Source organism: Callionymus lyra, chromosome 19 (assembly GCF_982586985.1).
Source record: "Callionymus lyra chromosome 19, fCalLyr1.hap1.1, whole genome shotgun sequence".
NCBI lineage: Eukaryota > Metazoa > Chordata > Actinopteri > Syngnathiformes > Callionymidae > Callionymus > Callionymus lyra.
The window spans coordinates 11574930-11593040 of NC_141836.1; the positions used below are offsets into that span (position 1 = coordinate 11574930).

Here is an 18111-nt window from a genome sequence, read left to right on the forward strand (position 1 = left end):
CACGGACATCGAAGTAATGTCGATATTTAGGAGAAAATATGAAGAAATACTCCACGGACATCAAAGTAATGTCGGTATTTAGGAGAAAATATGAAGAAATACTCCACGGCCATCAAAGTAATGTCGGTATTTAGGAGAAAATATGAAGAAATACTCCACGGACATCAAAGTAATGTCGGTATTTAGGAGAAAATATGAAGAAATACTCCACGGACATCAAAGTAATGTCGGTATTTAGGAGAAAATATGAAGAAATACTCCACGGCCATCAAAGTAATGTCGGTATTTAGGAGAAAATATGAAGAAATACTCCACGGACATCAAAGTAATGTCGGTATTTAGGAGAAAATATGAAGAAATACTCCACGGCCATCAAAGTAATGTCGGTATTTAGGAGAAAATATGAAGAAATACTCCACTGACAACAAAGTAATAATAGGTTGCGTGTGTATATATTTATATTTAAAAAAAAAAATGTAATAAAGAACACCTGAATTAATTGAATGTTTACTACATATACATTTAAGTAAAAGTAACATTTGGATTATAAGTAACACGGAATTGTAACGAAAAGTTTAAATAGAATTCAAAGAAAAGGTTTGTTTTACTTCACTTTAAATACAAATATATTTGTAAACTTCTTCATGTGCAATTCTTTGAAAGACAATATGTCCGAAACAACAAAAAGAGGCGCGCACACAATACTTCATTTTTTTACTAAAAGAATAAATTTTATTTCAGCACTGTAAGTCATTTCCCAACCAGTACAAATGCGACTGCCATCTTTTTCTCTTTCTGAACCATTCCTCCCCTTGCTCTGTGAGATCAGACCAACAGCCAGACAAATAATTAAAAAAAAAAAAAAAAAAGCTTTCTTTTTTTTCCCTCATCTTTCAACAAACTGTCTGGTGCTTCCATAATGCTAACAATGATGACAAATTATACCAACCATAATTATAACAGCGATAATGACGATAATAGATCTATAACAATAGCATTATGGATATATATATTTATATATTTAATTTTTTTTGCTGCACAGATTTTCTTTTTGGGGGGGTGGTTACTTGGTTACATGCATACATGTGGCTGAATGCATGTTTGGTCGATGTGGGTTTCTTGAGCACCTTGACCTAACAAGAACAAGGTGAGGGGGGGGGATAGTTTGTTTTGGTGGCAGTGTAGAGAGAGGAAGAATAGGGATCCTTTTTTTTTTTTCTTTAAACCACAAAAATATCCTTTGACAATCCTCCAAATAGACTAGAATAGACAACACAGTTGATTCCTCCTCTCTTGGTGAGACAAAAATACATAAAGCACAGTTCATTTCCTGGGACTTTTGGTCCTTTACAACATTTTACCCTATCAAGCCCAAAGTATATTGCACAACTTATCATTTCTTATTTGCTTTACAGTTTGACTGTAACAAAGGGTTAACTGTGCCAAAAAAAAAAAAGTTGTTAGAAGATTAATTCTCATCGTTTTGGCCTCAATTGTGACACAATTTGAGACCGTTGAATGACAAAAAAAACACTGATCTCGCTTTACAATAATTCATGATTTAGCAATACAGGAAACGACTTAAAAAAGAACAAGATGGAGAATTCTACTTTCATGATTCCTGTGGACAAAATGTTAAAAAGTTAACTTCACTGCCTCAACAACAGTCTTGACATGAACACATAAATCATGTAGTATATTTTGGGCTTTTACAGACCGGCAGATTTATAAGTTTATTAATAAGTTATTTTCTTGATATCAATTTTGGACATTGTTAAAGATCAACTTGTTGTGAAAACAAATTTCTCGCCGCATAAGCAACTTTTATGTTTCCACAAACTCGGCTCATCGTGTGTAGACGGGGCGGCTGTACTTGGTTCCAAATGACTGGTTAAGAGGCTGTTTTGGAATATATTTCCGTGCCCTTTAAAAAAGAAAATTAAAAATATGAATAACCTTCATCGATGTCTTTACACCTGCATGAAAGTTAAGTCTTTAAAAGCAAAAGTTGTGAAAAGCAGAAAAAAAAAACGGGGCACAAAACTCCCAGGTTGATAAAGAAGAATCTTGACAAACGTGTAACTGTGCTTTAGTGTAGATCTGGTAAGAGCATGTGGACTCGTTCAAGCTTCATTTCATCCATAAAAAATTATCAAATGAAAGAAAACCATTTCTTAACAAGGCCTCGCGGAAACGTTGTGCCTCTCAGACACATGTTCGGCAACGTCTACTACCAACCTCATAACACCATCCATCTTCATCTCCACGGAAACCGGAGTGTCAATAAACATAATCTATTTGTCGGATAGCTCACATATTTAAATGCGGGAGGGGGATATTAAGGGGTACTTTGGTGCTCCAGCGTTCACGAGAGATATATTGCGGATTTGTGCAAGAACGCCGAGTTCAGCTTATATTGACCAGGGGTCAACCGTGGAGTAACCTTCAGGGAAGTAATGATCCAACATAGTGCAGAAGACGGTTTTTCAATTGGTTACGGGCGATAATTACATGTAACGATGACGTTTTTCTAACAAAATATAGGTAAGGAAAATCGCAGTTATTAAGGTTCAAATCTCTATGTTGGCTAAGCACATTTCATTTCTAACTGAAGCAATGGTAGAATGATTAGATTAGAAGACATTTTTAACATTTAAAAAGTATAAAGAAAAAACACATTTTCACAATTGATTAAAATTGATTTTTTCAGATTTTTTTTTCAACTTCCAGTTTCTGGCTGGATACACACAGAACTGGAGTATTAACGTTAATATAACCATGACTGTTAGTTAGGTTGATTAAGGGGTGGGGGCAGCCCAAAGAGAAAAATACAGCCAGTAGAAACTATTCTAAAGCTAAAGGAGAAGCTGAGAGGAAGTTGAAGAGTGGAAACTGTATGTGTGTGTGTGTGTGTGTCTGTGTGTATAAAAGTATGTGTCCAAGTCTGTGTGAGATGCTTGTTCTCTACAATAATCAACAGATTTGAGAAAAGTGAATAAAGATTGCAGAGAAAGAGGGGGGGGAGGCGAGGAGAGGTGTCGGAACAACAAGCTAAAAAAACACTGATCAATTTTCTATCAAAACTAAAACAAATGAGGGACAGAAGAGGGTCATTACATCATTGATTTGCTGTGACATTTTTACCACACTAGCTAATCTATAATTCAGGGTTTTACATCTAAATGTGTGTATGTGTGTGTGTGTGTGCGCGCGTATATGTATGTGACTGTAAAATCCTAAATCCAAGTTTTCAAGACAGTCAGTAGAATGTGTTACCAACGATCTCTGATGAACTGACAACCACTCCACTGGGAACTGCACAAAATCACTTCAGCACAAAAGCAGAGAGAATGTTGCTGGTAACAAATGAACATGTTCTGTTGAGAAGGTGTGTGTGTTTCGTGTGTGTGTGTGCGTCTCTGTAAATGTCGAGCAAGCAGAGAGGGTGTTGACGTTGCTCTGTCTTGCCGCGAAAAAAGCCATCGTCTAACAATGTTCTGCCGCAAAACACGTTGATACTATGTCAAAAAGTTGAAAAACAGTTAAGTATGTGACCCTCAGTAGTTCTAGACTCGGCATTACGGTCAGCGGAACTATATTCTCAAGCATTGTCCTTGGTGTCTTTAGTATGGCAGTCCTGTTTAAAGCCTGAAACTGTAGCCTACCCTTAAACCTATAAACTCCTATCACATCAAAGTGACGTACGTTTAAGTCCCTATTGAAAAACAGCTAACAAGTTGAAATTGTAAGTGACAACAGCTCTGTGATAAGTGCAGGCAATACTCTCACGCCTGGGTCAACGATCGGTTTTTCAAACCGTCATGGTAAGTGCTTATAACATAAGGATGTCTGACGCAACTACATGGACATTTACATAGAAACTGGGGGTTCTGTTTGCCCTCAAAACGAGTTTCAATTTAGCACGTTAGCGTACGTCATCAAAATGTTCAGAAAAATCCAGTGTTTCTTGCCAATTTCTTTCTTTAAGTAGTATCCAGAATCTCTGAGAGATTTTAATGGTAATGGCCATAAGAACTTTTCAATCCGTCCAACGGTGCGTTCACACCAAACGACTGGCTTACATGTTCAATCGTCGTAGAGGAGCCATCTGAACAACATTTGCGCTATAATATGGGAATTAAGGGATGCAACACATTTGCAGCGACCTGGTCTCACAACACAACATCTGTAGCGAGACGAAAAAATTTACGGTGACTTAACCAATCAGAGGCCAGATCTTACATTCACGCGTGCAGAGCGCGGGAAATTTAACAAGACAAAGCAAAAATATGAAGCGATTCAACAAGACGATAGCTCCTCTTAAGGATCCGATGGACCAAGAGACGTTAGTCCAAGTCATGTTTCCATACTTTCACATTAAAGATTTAATACTGCCGCTACGATCTGCCATTTTGACTCTCCACTGACATAAGACCCACCAACCCCCAGCAGTTTGACCTATTATTTAAGCTACAGCAAGTTTTGCCGTGAGAAACAAACAACCACTCGGGGACTACTATGTGTAGTTTGGTGTGAACTCACCATTAAACTGTGACCTTCTACGATTGGCAAGTGTTGACAATTTTCATTTTCTCCATCAGATTTATGCCTGCTGTGCGTCTCATTTCCCCAAACTCTTGAAAAATGAATTGGCATTATAGTGTTCTTGGTCTGTCCTGCGATATAATTCAGAACCATTTGAGTGTGGGCCCCGGTCATGCCAGGTCCGTCAGGGCTGAGGAGTGCATGTAGTTGATCTAAAGAGATACACAGCGGCTCTGCAGTTCCAAACACTAGGCTATAGACGACGTTATATTATCATCACTCAATGGTGGAGGGATCTTTCAGATTTTGTTGGCTCCCCACTTATATACTGTGTGTATTTATATATATCTATATATATAGATCAGTGGCTGCCTAAAGGGGCAAGCCAAGCCACTTTGGGATTAACTCATTTTGAATCAAGTCAGGAGTCCATTTAGCTTATAGCAACATTTCTTTGTGAACGTCAGGTTCATCTGCTCGGGCTGGCAGTATCTACCGTCAACATTCATTTCCATCACTTGCTGGGCATCAATAGTTTACTTTTTTTTTGGCCTCGACTACTAAAAAGGTGCCTCGCAATTTCATCTTTTTTTTCATATCCTGAATCACCTGGTAGAGGACTTTCCAGTGTGGTTTTACATGTATTTTAAACAATGTGCCTCTTAATGTGAAACCACTCTATTCACATTCTGACGTCTCACAAATAGATCTCTGGCTTTGTTCACGTGGCCCGGCGGGGGGCCACCGTGATTCTAGGTGCAGGGGAAAGCCCACCTCAGACTTGACTCCGCTCTGTAGGGGCAAATTCAGGTTCAATATATTTAAATACAACATTAAGTGCTTCTGTTGGAAGAGTACAATCAAAGCTTTGGGAGAAAGGGATAAGGAGGAGGGAAATATAATATGCACTTTAAAAGGAGAAAAGGGTAAAAACTTGCATACGTTAAGGGCTTAAGGTGCATAAATTTTGGTGGGTTTTTAGCACAGCTTAGCTGTTGGCCATGCTACTAGCATCAAAGTAAAGATTGCAAGCTTATACCAGCACTGTGCAGAATTGCTACAGTGATAAATGGCCAAAAATATAAGGGGGCAGGATTTAAGTAAATGTCAAAACACACCATGTTTGGCAGTAAAACTAGCCACTAGGGTGTGCATGAAAGGGCGCAGGGGGTTTGGGGGGTGTGCACGTCTTTGTCTAAATTTTCACACATGAAGAGTTCAACTCTAGAGTTGCCCTCTGCACTCATGTACGTCGGACTTTACAAGAGAGATCACATCAACTCGGACCAACCGAAAAAAAAAGTACCGCCCAGGGCGACACGGCTTTAGAAGCTGGAACCATGGAAACCACATCCAATCAGTCACAGCACTCACGAAATAACATCCTTGTGCAGATACAATGGGACAGAATAAAAAAAAGAAAAGAAAAACGCAAACCATGCAGGTATGCAATACAGAAGGACTTTCGTGGGTCAGGTGATTATGTAGGTGAAGCTTTAAGCTCATTTGTTTTACTCACTATTTGGGAGAATCTGGGTTTTTTAAGGTTGGGGCACTTAAAGACTCGAAGGTAAAACCTCTTATAAAACAATGTAAAACCACATAAGAAAACTAAAAGGGATTTCACTGCCCTGGGTACTGACCACTGAAGTTTACCACAAAGAGCAGCCGAGGAATCGTGATGAATCCTCCCAGCAGTCTTTGCTCTGTGTGGTAATGTGCACAGTCAGCAAGCAGAGCCCAAAAACAGGGAAAGGCCGTCGAACACAGATGATTCTCACAGCATTGCATCCTGGCAAGGACGCGATCACTCTTCCGTCTGTAACGCTCCATCGGCTGGGCAGTCGTCAAGGCAACAAGGGGGCTCCACTTCCACCCCTTCAGATTGGTTGTCTCTGCTGGCTAAGGCACATGGGATTGGCTGGACCAGGGGGGCCAGCTCTAAGGGCTGGCCGATGGCAGACACAGCCGAGCCGCCATTCAGCTGCTGAATTGCTACCTCGGGCAGGGGTCCTGCTTCATCTGAGGGCTTTGGGGAACTACTGGATGGGGGAGGCGACATCTGGGAGCCACAGGAAAAAAGAGTTCAGCAGGATTAGATGTAGAAAAGAACGATAACGACAACTCTATAGGCTGAAATAACTGAAGAGAGTCACACCTGTGATCTGCCAGCCACTGCCTTTTTTCCTCCTCGAAGTTTGGTAGGAATCTCTTTACCTCTTCTGAAGAGGACATATGGTTTCAAACACATTTGCTGGAGAGGTTTAAAACAGATTATCACTTACCCTTTTCCTGCTCCCACCGAGACCACCTGCATGTTAAAACCTCCCCTCCCACGAATTGGTTTGTTTCCAGCCCATTGGCCAACAACCATTCCTGCAATTTCCAGTTTCCCCCCCTGGGGTGGAATGGACTGGATACCTGATTATTAAAAAATATATACATTTTAATTCACAAATTTCAGGTGTGAACGGACTTGTGTCAAGGTCACAGTACCTGGGAAAGCTCTTGGTCTGTGTGGCATTGGGTGGTGAGGATGATGAGGGTGGTGATGAGGTGGCATGGCGCCCATGGGGCGCGGTGGGTAGAGTGGAGGCATTGGGTAAAATGGGGGCACCATAGTTGGCGGGAGGAAGGCAGGAGGTGGAAGAGGAGGTGGAGGAGGCGGACGCGAGAGGTTTATTCCCTCCAGAATGGCCTGGCGCATCTTCTCAACTTTTGACACGAGCTCCTCCTGCATTAAAGAGTGGTGAGAGATAAAAAAAGGCCAATTACTTTGTATGTTTATTTAAAATACTGTGATGATAGAAACAGATTACATAAAAGTTTCATACCTGACCCTCGCACATGTCCAGCAGAGCCGCACGATCGCGTGCAGCACGTGAGAGTTTACTCTGGAACAGTTTTCCGTCGAAGAATCCCCACGGACAGCAGTGCTCCCACGGCAAGGGCTGACCACAGACATCATTGATGAACAGCGCCGTGTCCACGCCAGCCATGAACAGAGCAGCAAGCTGCACACCCCGAGCATCGACCTTCTCCACCTTCATTTGAAATAAATAAATAAAATAAGACATTCAGGCAACAACACTTTATATAAAAATAAATTATCCTGAAATAACAAGAAATGAAAAAAAAAATCTACTTTTTTAGTTTCTTGACTAAATACTTCTGTTTAAGGCTTTTGGAATACAGATGTGCCTGGATCTCAACTTATCCTTAGATGAAGCTTGTAACATTTATTATTTGTATGCCAAAAAAAAATCGTTTTCTTTTTGATATTAAATGGATTGCATTAGTTCCTCCCATACATGCCCTACAAAACAGAAAAAAATGGATCGTACCATTTTAAGTTACACGAGTTACAATCTCGTGAGTCAGTAGAAGCTTTACTAAAATAGAATAAAGACTAAGAAGTGTCAGGCTTTTTATTGTTAAAACCAAAATCACAGCTTTGCTCTCCCTCTCTTTAATCATCATGTGTTCATTGGTACCTTGAGCTCTTGTAGTTGGTCTGGTTCATAAAGCTGATTTGAAACCGCCTGGGCCAGGAAGGCATCCAGCTCATGCCTCTGTAGAATCCGTGCTCCTGGCCACTGCATCATATACCTGACATGGAACATTTTCAAAGAGAAAGAAATAATTAAATGTCAACCATGCAAATATACATTTGGTTTAAAAATAAAATAAAATAAACTAGAATAAGCATCAAATTGAATCCTTTTGATTTATTTTTTTTTAAATTCAAAGTGCTAATGACGTTTGATTTTCCAATATTACAGTACAAAATGCTACAAAAACTACTATGTGCAGTTTTAAGTCAAGTGTTTTCAGTCCACCATGTTGATGAATATATTGTTATTTGGGCATACTCTTAAATCATCTGAAGCACACTTAGGAGAAGTTTTTAGCCAACACTAAAAAAATAAAGAAAATAAAAATAATTGCATTTTCACTTAAAAAATAAAATAAATAATATAAACCTCAATACCTGAGGACACAGCACATGAGCAGCAGGTGTTGTGGGACATGTGCAGGGTTGAGGAGGGCAGGGCAGTCAGATCGAAGGCAGGCTAGGAAGGCTCTGGTCCTCCTGGAGCGGTCCTCGCTGGCACGGCCCAACCATAGGCGTCGCAGGTTCGGACAGGTCCACTCTCGGAAACACATGGCTGGTACTAGCTCAGGTGTCAGTGCTGACTTGGCTTTGCTGCTGCTCCACTCTTTAACTATTACAGGAGGAACTGGAATACAGAGGAAAGGTCAAGGTCTGGAACGTACGTGATGGTGAACGACATTCCAAAACAATTCTTAGTTTATCGTTCAAATTCTCTACTATTAACGTAGGAGGATTGACAATAACACTTCAAGTTACCTTCTAAAGGAGCCCTTTTCCGAATGGAAAGCCTCTCCATACGCCGATGGGTTTCAGCCAGGCTGAAGAGAACACCGTAAGCATATTGTCTGGCACCACGGAACAGCAGAGAGGCAGGAGGCAGGTCGGAGGACTCGTCTTCTATACACACTGGCATTTTCATTTCACCCTGATGAGTTTGGTCAGAGCAAAAGTAAGTACAAAACAGCACAGAAAACATTAACTAGGGATCAATAACCGTTTCACCTTTGTCAAAATATGGTAAATCTGTGGGTACATCAGTCCTCTTCTGTGTCTGTGTTCAGCGACACGAAGAACCTCAGCACTAACCTGCAAACACATGCATGTGAGTGTCTTCTTCATCCTAGACAACAAGTTTGTTCAACACAAAATACTAAACCTGAGGCAGCGGAGGTGTAGTTATGTCCATGTGGCTTCGAGTGGCCATAGACAACAATGACGGAATGTTTGAGCCACTTCCGTTGCCGTGGGTCTCCTCCCCATGGCCAGGGCCCCCTTGACCAGCAGGGTCCTCCCAATGAGAAGACTTGTCTGTCAAATGGCTGAAAGAAAAAAAACGTGTATTCCTTAGATTCATCCAGTTCCTTCAAAAATGAAGCAAATATGTAAATATATACATTAAGGACATTTTTTCTCTAGACTCTGGACACAATCATGATGTTCTGATGATGAACAAATCAGTGCCATCGGAATATTTAATTATTGAATTTCAAAATTTCTGTTAAAACTCTGAATCGTTTTTATTCTAATGTTTATCTTAAGAATAATTTTTTTTGGAATAACTGAATGTAATATTTTCTAAAATGATGGGTTTTATAAAAAAAAAAAAAAAACTTAATTTAAAAAAAATTGAATATTATTTAAATTACTTTTTTTTTTTTCTAAAACAGAGTTCGATATTTTAATTACAATAATTTAATTGGTTTTAATTCAAAAATAACTTTTCTAAATCTAAACTAGACGTTTTGACTCAATATGAAAATGTGCAAACATTGATTGGCTGCAAGTTCGATCAAAAAGCTGGTACAAAATGTAAAAAAAAAAAAAAAAATTCAACATTTTTAAACTTTAAAATGTTATATTTAATTATTCAATATTCTAATGGTACTGAAATACTTCCATACAATGCCGCCTTGCATTTACAAAGACATCGAACACACTTAGACCATGGCCAGCTGACTTGCCAAGAACACCGTGTCAAATAGTTAATGTTATTGAGTGAAATAAATTCAAGTAAATATAATTTTTTACTTAATCTGAAAATCGAATTTAAGGTATTTTTTATTGTGAAAATGAAAGTAAATATTTTTATCGAGAACATCCAATCACAATTTCAGTGAAAAAACAATTGAAGCTCTATTTTCCCAAAAAATAAATAAAAACTAAATCAAAACATTTTCTATGAAAACACTCGGAAAAACACTTTTGTGTCCTACTTTGCATTGTTGTCGTTGGGCTCATCTCCGTCTGATGACGAGGAGGGAGAAGGAGATGGTCCAGACTGAGTTTCTGTGTGGTGATTTGGTAACCGACTCCCTCCCTGAGAGGAATCATATGGAGCTGACCAGTCAGAGAAGCCAATTTTGTCCGTCAGTGAATTGTTACAGTCATGTGGTGGTGGGTTCTGGTACATGTGGGCAGACCCAGGTCCATACGGAGCATTTGAATACGGTGGCTTAAAGCCCGGTCCCTGCGGCGGGGGGGCCTGATGTGGAGGGAGAAAGTAACCAGTGAACATTTAAAAAAAGGAAAAAGCCTTCACCAAGGCAACCAGGAAACAACAGACAGATTCCCAGAGCATCAAACATAATCTAACAAGGGCCCTTAACCTAATTCAATAAGAAGATTGCTGTGTTCAGCCGTCCGATAGAGCTAATTAAATGTAGCAAGGTTTGGGCACCTTGTTAGCCATGATTTAGATTCATATTCTACAGCTAATGTTTATTGTAATAGCTACATCCCTGCACGTAAGCATTCTCCACTCACTTCCTTTAGGTATTTATTAAACCTTGAAAAAGTACTTTCAAGGATTTCAAGCACCCAAACAAACCCACAGAAGGCAGATAGGCAAATAAAAAAATCTGGTTTCGATAATGCAATTGCTTTTTGTCCCCAAAACATATTCTTTTTTAATCATAAAGCCTTTTGTTCAAACATTGCCGTAATAACAAACATCTTTTACAATTTCTGAATATGTAAAGTCTTAATAATCTACCTGATTCCTGCCAGGCAGCATAGGTCCCATATGGCCAGGTGGTCCAGCGAATGGCATGGGTCCAAACCCAGGTACTGTGCAACAACAACATTTTAGGATCCCTTGCCATCTTGCCTCAGCAAATGGGAGACTCACGAATGAAGTTTGAAGGCCCCACGCTGGGAGAGCGTGGTTTGGAGGAAGCCGAGAAATATTCCACAGCTTTCTTGAATCGGATCACCTTATCCTCCATGCGTGACTGAAAGACAGCAAAGATAATTAAGGTTCAGTTGGTATTGCATGGGAAAACAAGAATAGTATTGTCAACATTGATAAACATAGAATAATCAATATTTGAATAGACAGTTTTAAATAGACTACACTTTTGTGTTTACACACAAACACCAACATCTACAGTAATACAGATACATCCAGTAGTACTGACACTTTGTTCCTGTTCTTATTTTTATATTTATGAATTATTGTCTGTATTGCTATGTATTGCTATTTGGAAAAACAATTTCCCTAAGGAGATCAATAAAGTTCTATCTATCTATCTATCTATCTATCTATCTATCTATCTATCTATCTATCTATCTATCTATCTACACACAAACACTCATTGCTGTACACCGTTAAGATTCACCAAATATCTGTAATTTTAAAGACTGTAAAAAGAAACAAAAGTGAAGGGAGGGAACTTATGAAAAGTCAGGGGAGAACAAAAACAAATAGTCGACAGAATGCTGCGCTGGACCCACCTGGGATTGCTTGAAGACATCCCTGGCAATGGCGTCGAGATTTCCCAGGTCTTTGATGGAGGAGACGTAGTCCGACACAGCTTTAATCACCACCTCACATGGTGGCAACACCAACTGGTGGGCTCGCACCTGAGAACAAATAAAGATTCAATACACAGGTATAATTCATATGGAGCCATGTAGACCGTAAGGATTCATCATTTGAACAAACTTGAGACTTTCCAGATATTTCAAACAAATGTAAATGTATGTTGTTAAAAAAGAAACAAATGCATAAATAATTAAATGTATTGTAAAGCAGGGGTACCTGCACTTTGCTGGACTGTTAGCTAATTTTAAAATACTATTTTTTTAGTGATCTACAAATACTAAATGTTAAAATGGGAACTGATAATGATGAACTGTCTTGGTATTGGGTAGTAGATGTTAGACTGAAAAGACTACTAAAATAGATTTGTGGAGACAAATATTTTTCTGTGACGTTTGTCAAAATAAGTTGGCCATTCATTGTTTTTTATTGAAGAGCTGCATTCACAGCAGTGTCACATGTCTCTGGCACTTTTAGTGGAACACTGTCTTCAATCATAAATCCTCTGCTAGTTTAATATTCCGTCTCCCCTCTGGGCAAATCGATGGTCACCAAGTGGGCTTTCGTTAGGGCTGGGATATATATACCGATGTGGCTTTAGATATTGACAAGGAGACAGACACAGATATGAAGTCTAAAGCAATATCCCCAAACAAACATATTATAATATCATTTTAAAAACCACCACCATTTTGTTGCACCATTCTTTGACACAGCAAGCAAGCATAGATTAAAACTTCCAAGAGCAAAGACTGCCCCTTAGCTGTGCACATAAAGCCATAATACCAATAACGAATAAAAACAGAGACAAACTATTTAAAGATGACATTTGTTAAACTGGCGACAAGTCGAGGTAAAAAGCCACCTCAGCTGCAACGTCATCATTGTTCTGCACATGTCCTTTTATTGTGTAAGCATTTGATCAACTGGAAAACTAATTGGTTTTGGATGTATTTAAGATAGCGCTGAGTAATAAATATTTTTTATGGCTGAGCAGTGGTTAATTTGGAAAGGACAATCAAATACTGATTGAAATGGTTTTCTTTTTGAAGACCACATTTCCCATGAGCACTTGCTAAACATTGCAAAAGTTGCCATGTCCCGGTTGGCAGCAGTTGGACGAATTTTTCTGTTTCCAGGCTTCCATTGGCTGAATGAAGGATGGATATCGATGAGGTAATGACTCAGATTGTGGATAATGAAATATGATGTGCGTTATGACGGCTTTGTAAATAACATAACTTTAACTTTGTACTTTGTTTCATAATTAGCCCACCACAACCAGCGCGATATGTAGCATGTTTACACCATCCCCAAGAACTTTTAAAGTGAAAATAAAAAACGCTGAAGTCACGGTATACGAGTCATTCAACTAGTTTTAAGTTGATGTGTCATCACAAGTTATTTAAGTACAAAAATATGAAGTTACCCAAAACTACCCAGAGCTGTTTAAAGCATTGCCACATTGAACTTAATAATACACCACCCACATAAATTACTCACTGGATTGAAGGGAGGAATTAGCCTGTAGTTCCAATAATTTTAAGCCAAACTGGTTTGGCTTTTGCATCGCTTGAACAGAAAATTACATATTTTTATACAATAATATTTACATCAGCAGCAGGAGTTTTGTGTTTTTTGTGTGTGAGTGTCACCAATTTATTTGTATAGTAATATCAATTGCAATTAATTAGCTTTAAGTGAGGGTTGTTGGCTCAATTTATTTAATTTGTTAAACCATAACCTAGTTAGTCTCAATAGAAAGAGAAACTCACTCACTCCTGTCACCACACACCCATTTAAGAAACTTTCACCACAAAAATGTGACCGTGACGGTTTTTATATTTTGTTAAAATTGACCATTTCTGTTAATAGAACAAACATTTCCCCAGATACCTTTAGAGAAGCAAGAGGGTGTTCTGGTCCCAGCAGGCTCCAGTGGAAGGCAGCCAGGTCTTCATCAGGTAGAATATGATTTCCTGGGAGAGAGAAATAGGACAATCGTGTGTTTCACCATGTGTCGAACATGTCATTTGTGGGTTCCATTGTCCCTCACCCAAAAGAGCAGCAAAGCAGGGAAGATGTTGTATCTTGAGTCCAAGCTGCCGTGCAGCCTCAGACAGCAAGTATTGGTGTGTGGTTAGATTCTTGCCGTTCCAACTCAGTTTGAGTGCATGAGAGGAGAAGTAGGCAGGTACGTTGCAGAGGGCAAACTCGGAATCTTGAGCAATCAGGCCAGCAAATCCGTAGTCCCGGTAGAGGGACAGCACTTCTTGGTGATGGTCCTCCAAAGTCTGCACAACCTGAAGGAGGTCAACACAATAAATGTTATTTTAAGAAATGTGACATATAGTTGTGACTCATGTCATGATATAATCAATTAAATATTTGAGAAGATTTTCAAGAGCACATTTGTAAGTGTCAGGAGAAAATCTGCAAGTTAACAATTTTCCTTGCCGGTGAAAAGAGATTTAGATCTAGTTCGATTTGCATTAACCAATGAATGAATGAATTTTATTTTTGAATATGTAAAACATTTTTAAACTTTTGTACATACGAATAAAATTACAAATAAAAATAAGGCAAAAGAAAAGGACAAAACACTGAATTAGTCTTTTGTTATGTAAAAGTAAAACTAAAAAACTGTCTACACTTATTTTATTCTAACAAACTGATGGTAGCCCTTCAGGTCACACTCTATATACACGTCTTACCAATGTAGACACATGGACACAAAGTCTGTTCAAAAAAAAGTTTTCATGCAACTTATTTTGTGCTTCCTTTTTATCTCCCCATTGGGTGTTATTAAAAAATAATTGAAATTGTAATTTATTTATTTTATATATATATATATATATATATATATATGGACAGTATACATTTATATCAAGTAATTTCAATAGTGTGCAACAAACTGATGGTAACCCTTCGGGTCACAAGGTTCCGTTGGAGTAGCTAGTAGTTGCCAAATTGTTGTTATAGTATAATACATGCATATACTAGGGAGATGTCCATAAAATTACACATAATACAACATTATTATACCCTTATATATATATATATATATATATACACCATATACTAATTCCATTGCAATATCTGAATTAGAAACTTGTATTGCCAGTGTTTTAAACACAACATGGGATATTCTTGAGGTGCCAGTACAAAATAAATAAATATAAGACTATTTTCTTTCTAGATGTATCCTTCCTCATCCTCAGTTACCACGCTTCCTCTTCCATGTACTCATTTATACCTTAGTTTAAAGAGAGTTATATTTATAATTTGTTCCCCCTTCAGGTCAAACTCCTGATTTATATTGTAGAACAGGTCTTACCAATGTAGACACATGGACACAAAGTCTGTTCAAAAAAATGTTTTCTATCTCCCCATTGGGTATTATTGAAGAATGAAAATGGTGATTATATATATATATATATATATATATATATATATAAAGTAATTTCAATAGTGTGTAACAAACTAATGGTAGCCCTTCGGGTGACAAGGTGCTGTTGGAGTAGCTAGTAGTTGCCAAACTGTTGTTATAGTGTAATATATGCATATACTATGTAGATGTCCATAGAATTACACATAATATACCAAATACTAATTATATTGCAATATCCGAATCAGAAACTTGTATTGCCAGTGTTATAAAAACAACATGAGATATTTTTGAGGTGCCAGTACAGAATAAAAGCCTGAAAAAAAAAAAAAAAATCAAGCCTATTCTCTTTCTAGATGTAGCCTTCCTCATCCTCAGTTACCACGCTTCCTCTTCCATATACTCATTTATACCTTACTTTAAAAGAGAGTTATATTTATAATTTGTTGAGTACACAGACTGTTCCAAAAAAAGTTTTCTTGCACCTTATTTTGTGTTTCCTTTCTATCTCCCCATTGGGTATTTTTTTTTTTTTTTTTTTAGAATCCCTTATTAGTCCCGCGAGGGGAAATTCGGTAGTGCTTTTTACAGCCATTCACACATACTGATGGGAGTAGGCTGCACACTTATTATTGAAGAATGAAAATTGTGATTATGTATGTATGTATATATATATATATATATATATATAGAAGCCCTTTGGGTCACAAGGTGCCATTGGAGTAGCTAGTAGTTGCCAAATTGTTGTTATAGTATAATATATACATATACTATGGAGATGTCCATAAAATTACACATAATACAACATTATTACACCCGTACATATATACCGATTGTATTGCAATATCAGAATTAGAGACTTGTATTGCCAGTGTTTTAAACACAACATGGGATATTCTTGAGGTGCCAAGTACAAAATAAATAAATATAAGACTATTTTCTTTCTAGCTGTATCCTTCCTCATCCTCAGTTACCACACTTCCTCTTCCATGTACTCATTTATACCTTAGTTTAAAGAGAGTTATATTTATAATTTGTTGTGTCAGACTTTTCCAAAAAGTTACTTCCCACATTCTTTTAATATGTACAAAAGTTCTAGTGAATGCAGCCTTTAAATAAACAAGTGTCACCATCATCAAAATTCACAACTTGTTAGTACATGGAAATACTGCATTCGAAATATAAATAATAGCAGTTATATTGTCAGAAATACACCGGCTCGACTCACCCTCACTCGGAAGCGGAACATGGCCAGGCGGACGCAGTGGCTGAGGCAGGCGGGGGGCAAGAACCATGCCCGGGGAGGCGGGGTGGCCTTGCTGCCGACGTGGTTGACTATCAGCTGTGCCGTCTGCCGCTGGCCCTGCGCTCGCCGCGCCCACTCGGGCCAGCGCTCCTTCCCCAGCGTGCCGTTGAAAACCACCACCAGCTCCAGGCCACCCTGGTACAGGCAGGCCTGAGACAGGGCGGCTAGGTAGCCCAGCATCGCGGTCCACTCGCCGCCGCACACCCAGTCCGTCTGGTAGCCCCCGTAGAGGCGCTGGAGGCCGGAGTCCGCGTCGATCAGGATCCTGGCGGGCGGGGGAGGCATGGGCCCGGGATGATGGTGATGATGTGGATGATGGTGTGGAGGAGGATGATGGTGGTGAGGGTGGTGAGGGTGATGGGAGGGCTGCCGGGCCGTGGTGCGGGCGAGCTTGAGCAGGTCCACGGGGACCGCCGCCCCGGGACACCGTTTCTCCAGATACTCCTGGAAGCCCTGCACCCCCATGATGGTGTTGTTCAGCCGGTGGGTCTGGCCGGGCGCGGGCTCGGAGTAGGTTCTGTACGCCGTGGTTGCGATGGGATGTCGGGGCGAGACTGTAGCTAGCGGAGGGGCGAGCTAACCGTCTCTGAAGTGCTAAAATAACTGGAGGCTCCACAGCCCAGGGATGTGGATCTATTTCTTGTGTGTGGGAGAGTGAGATGCAAACTCCGGTTTTTGGTCACTTTGATCAGTTAGGTGTCCATCTTAGTGGGCTTTTTTTTTTTTTGGTCAGATTCCAGCAAGGCCAGTGTTGCTACCAGAGAAAGTTCACCGCATTTCCTGCACACATAATGTCGGCCTTTTTATATTAAAAATATCTCCTCTTTTTTTTTTTTTTAAAGATAAATCACAGACTTAGTCAAGTGATATTATCAACTTATTAATATTTAACTTAAGTGCACATGAACTAGACGTGTTACTGCGCATTAGTTAGCAGCGCAATGGCTTAATGGCGGACAACGCGCAGATAATGTGGCAAAAAAAACGCCGAAAACATTTGACGTGTATTCTGTTGCTAGCGGCGGAAATGTTGTTAAAAAAAACCCCAAAAAATCCACTATAAACAAACCGAAGAGCTTGACAGTTAAGTCTAGCTCCTGTTAGCAGGCAATGGTATCCCGGCGACAACTCCCCCGAAAACACGTCAAAGATGGATGTTTGACGAAATAAAATGAAAGTAACTAAAAGAAAAGAAAAAGAAAAGCCCGTCGGTGCCTCCCTCGCTGTCTTCTACACTCACGGCTTCATGTTGCGGAGGGTAACATTACTTCCAAGCGACATCGGCCATCTTGCGACTTCCTCGCGGCCCAGCGGAGCGAGAGGGGAGGAGGAAGGAGGAGGCGGGGGATGACGCGGCAGGCGGCGACATGGGAGGTGTAGTTCAATGCGGTCAGGATAAACGCGGAAACAGATGGACGAATGCCCGTAGTAGAACT

At 39.5% G+C, this 18111-nt stretch overlaps 1 protein-coding gene across 1 annotated transcript; it reads right to left on the reverse strand.

Moving 5' to 3' along the window:
• Positions 1-709: 709 nt before the first annotated feature.
• fam120c (family with sequence similarity 120 member C) lies at positions 710-17991 on the reverse strand. Its single transcript, XM_087780685.1, has 17 exons — positions 16598-17991; positions 14038-14284; positions 13878-13960; positions 11894-12022; positions 11289-11391; positions 11154-11227; positions 10375-10643; positions 9318-9480; positions 9164-9247; positions 8918-9086; positions 8537-8786; positions 8040-8154; positions 7380-7589; positions 7042-7279; positions 6831-6966; positions 6704-6767; positions 710-6607 (listed from the first exon to the last, which is right to left on the reverse strand). Exons 1-17 carry the CDS (start codon positions 17138-17140, stop codon positions 6353-6355), a joined length of 3132 nt encoding a protein of 1043 aa, XP_087636811.1. The 5' UTR covers positions 17141-17991; the 3' UTR covers positions 710-6352.
• Between the last annotated feature and the right edge of the window lie 120 nt (positions 17992-18111).

Bases quoted from the DNA above. Each gene is read 5' to 3' on its own strand.
- fam120c (XM_087780685.1), bottom strand. From the start codon at position 17,140: ATGGGGGTGCAGGGCTTCCAGGAGTATCTGGAGAAACGGTGTCCCGGG. The intron at 9,248-9,317 runs GTTTAGTATTTT...ATGTGTTTGCAG, and splicing joins CTACACCTCCGCTGCCTCAG to GTTAGTGCTGAGGTTCTTCG. The intron at 6,608-6,703 runs GTGTGACTCTCT...TGTGGCTCCCAG, and splicing joins CAGTGGCTGGCAGATCACAG to ATGTCGCCTCCCCCATCCAG.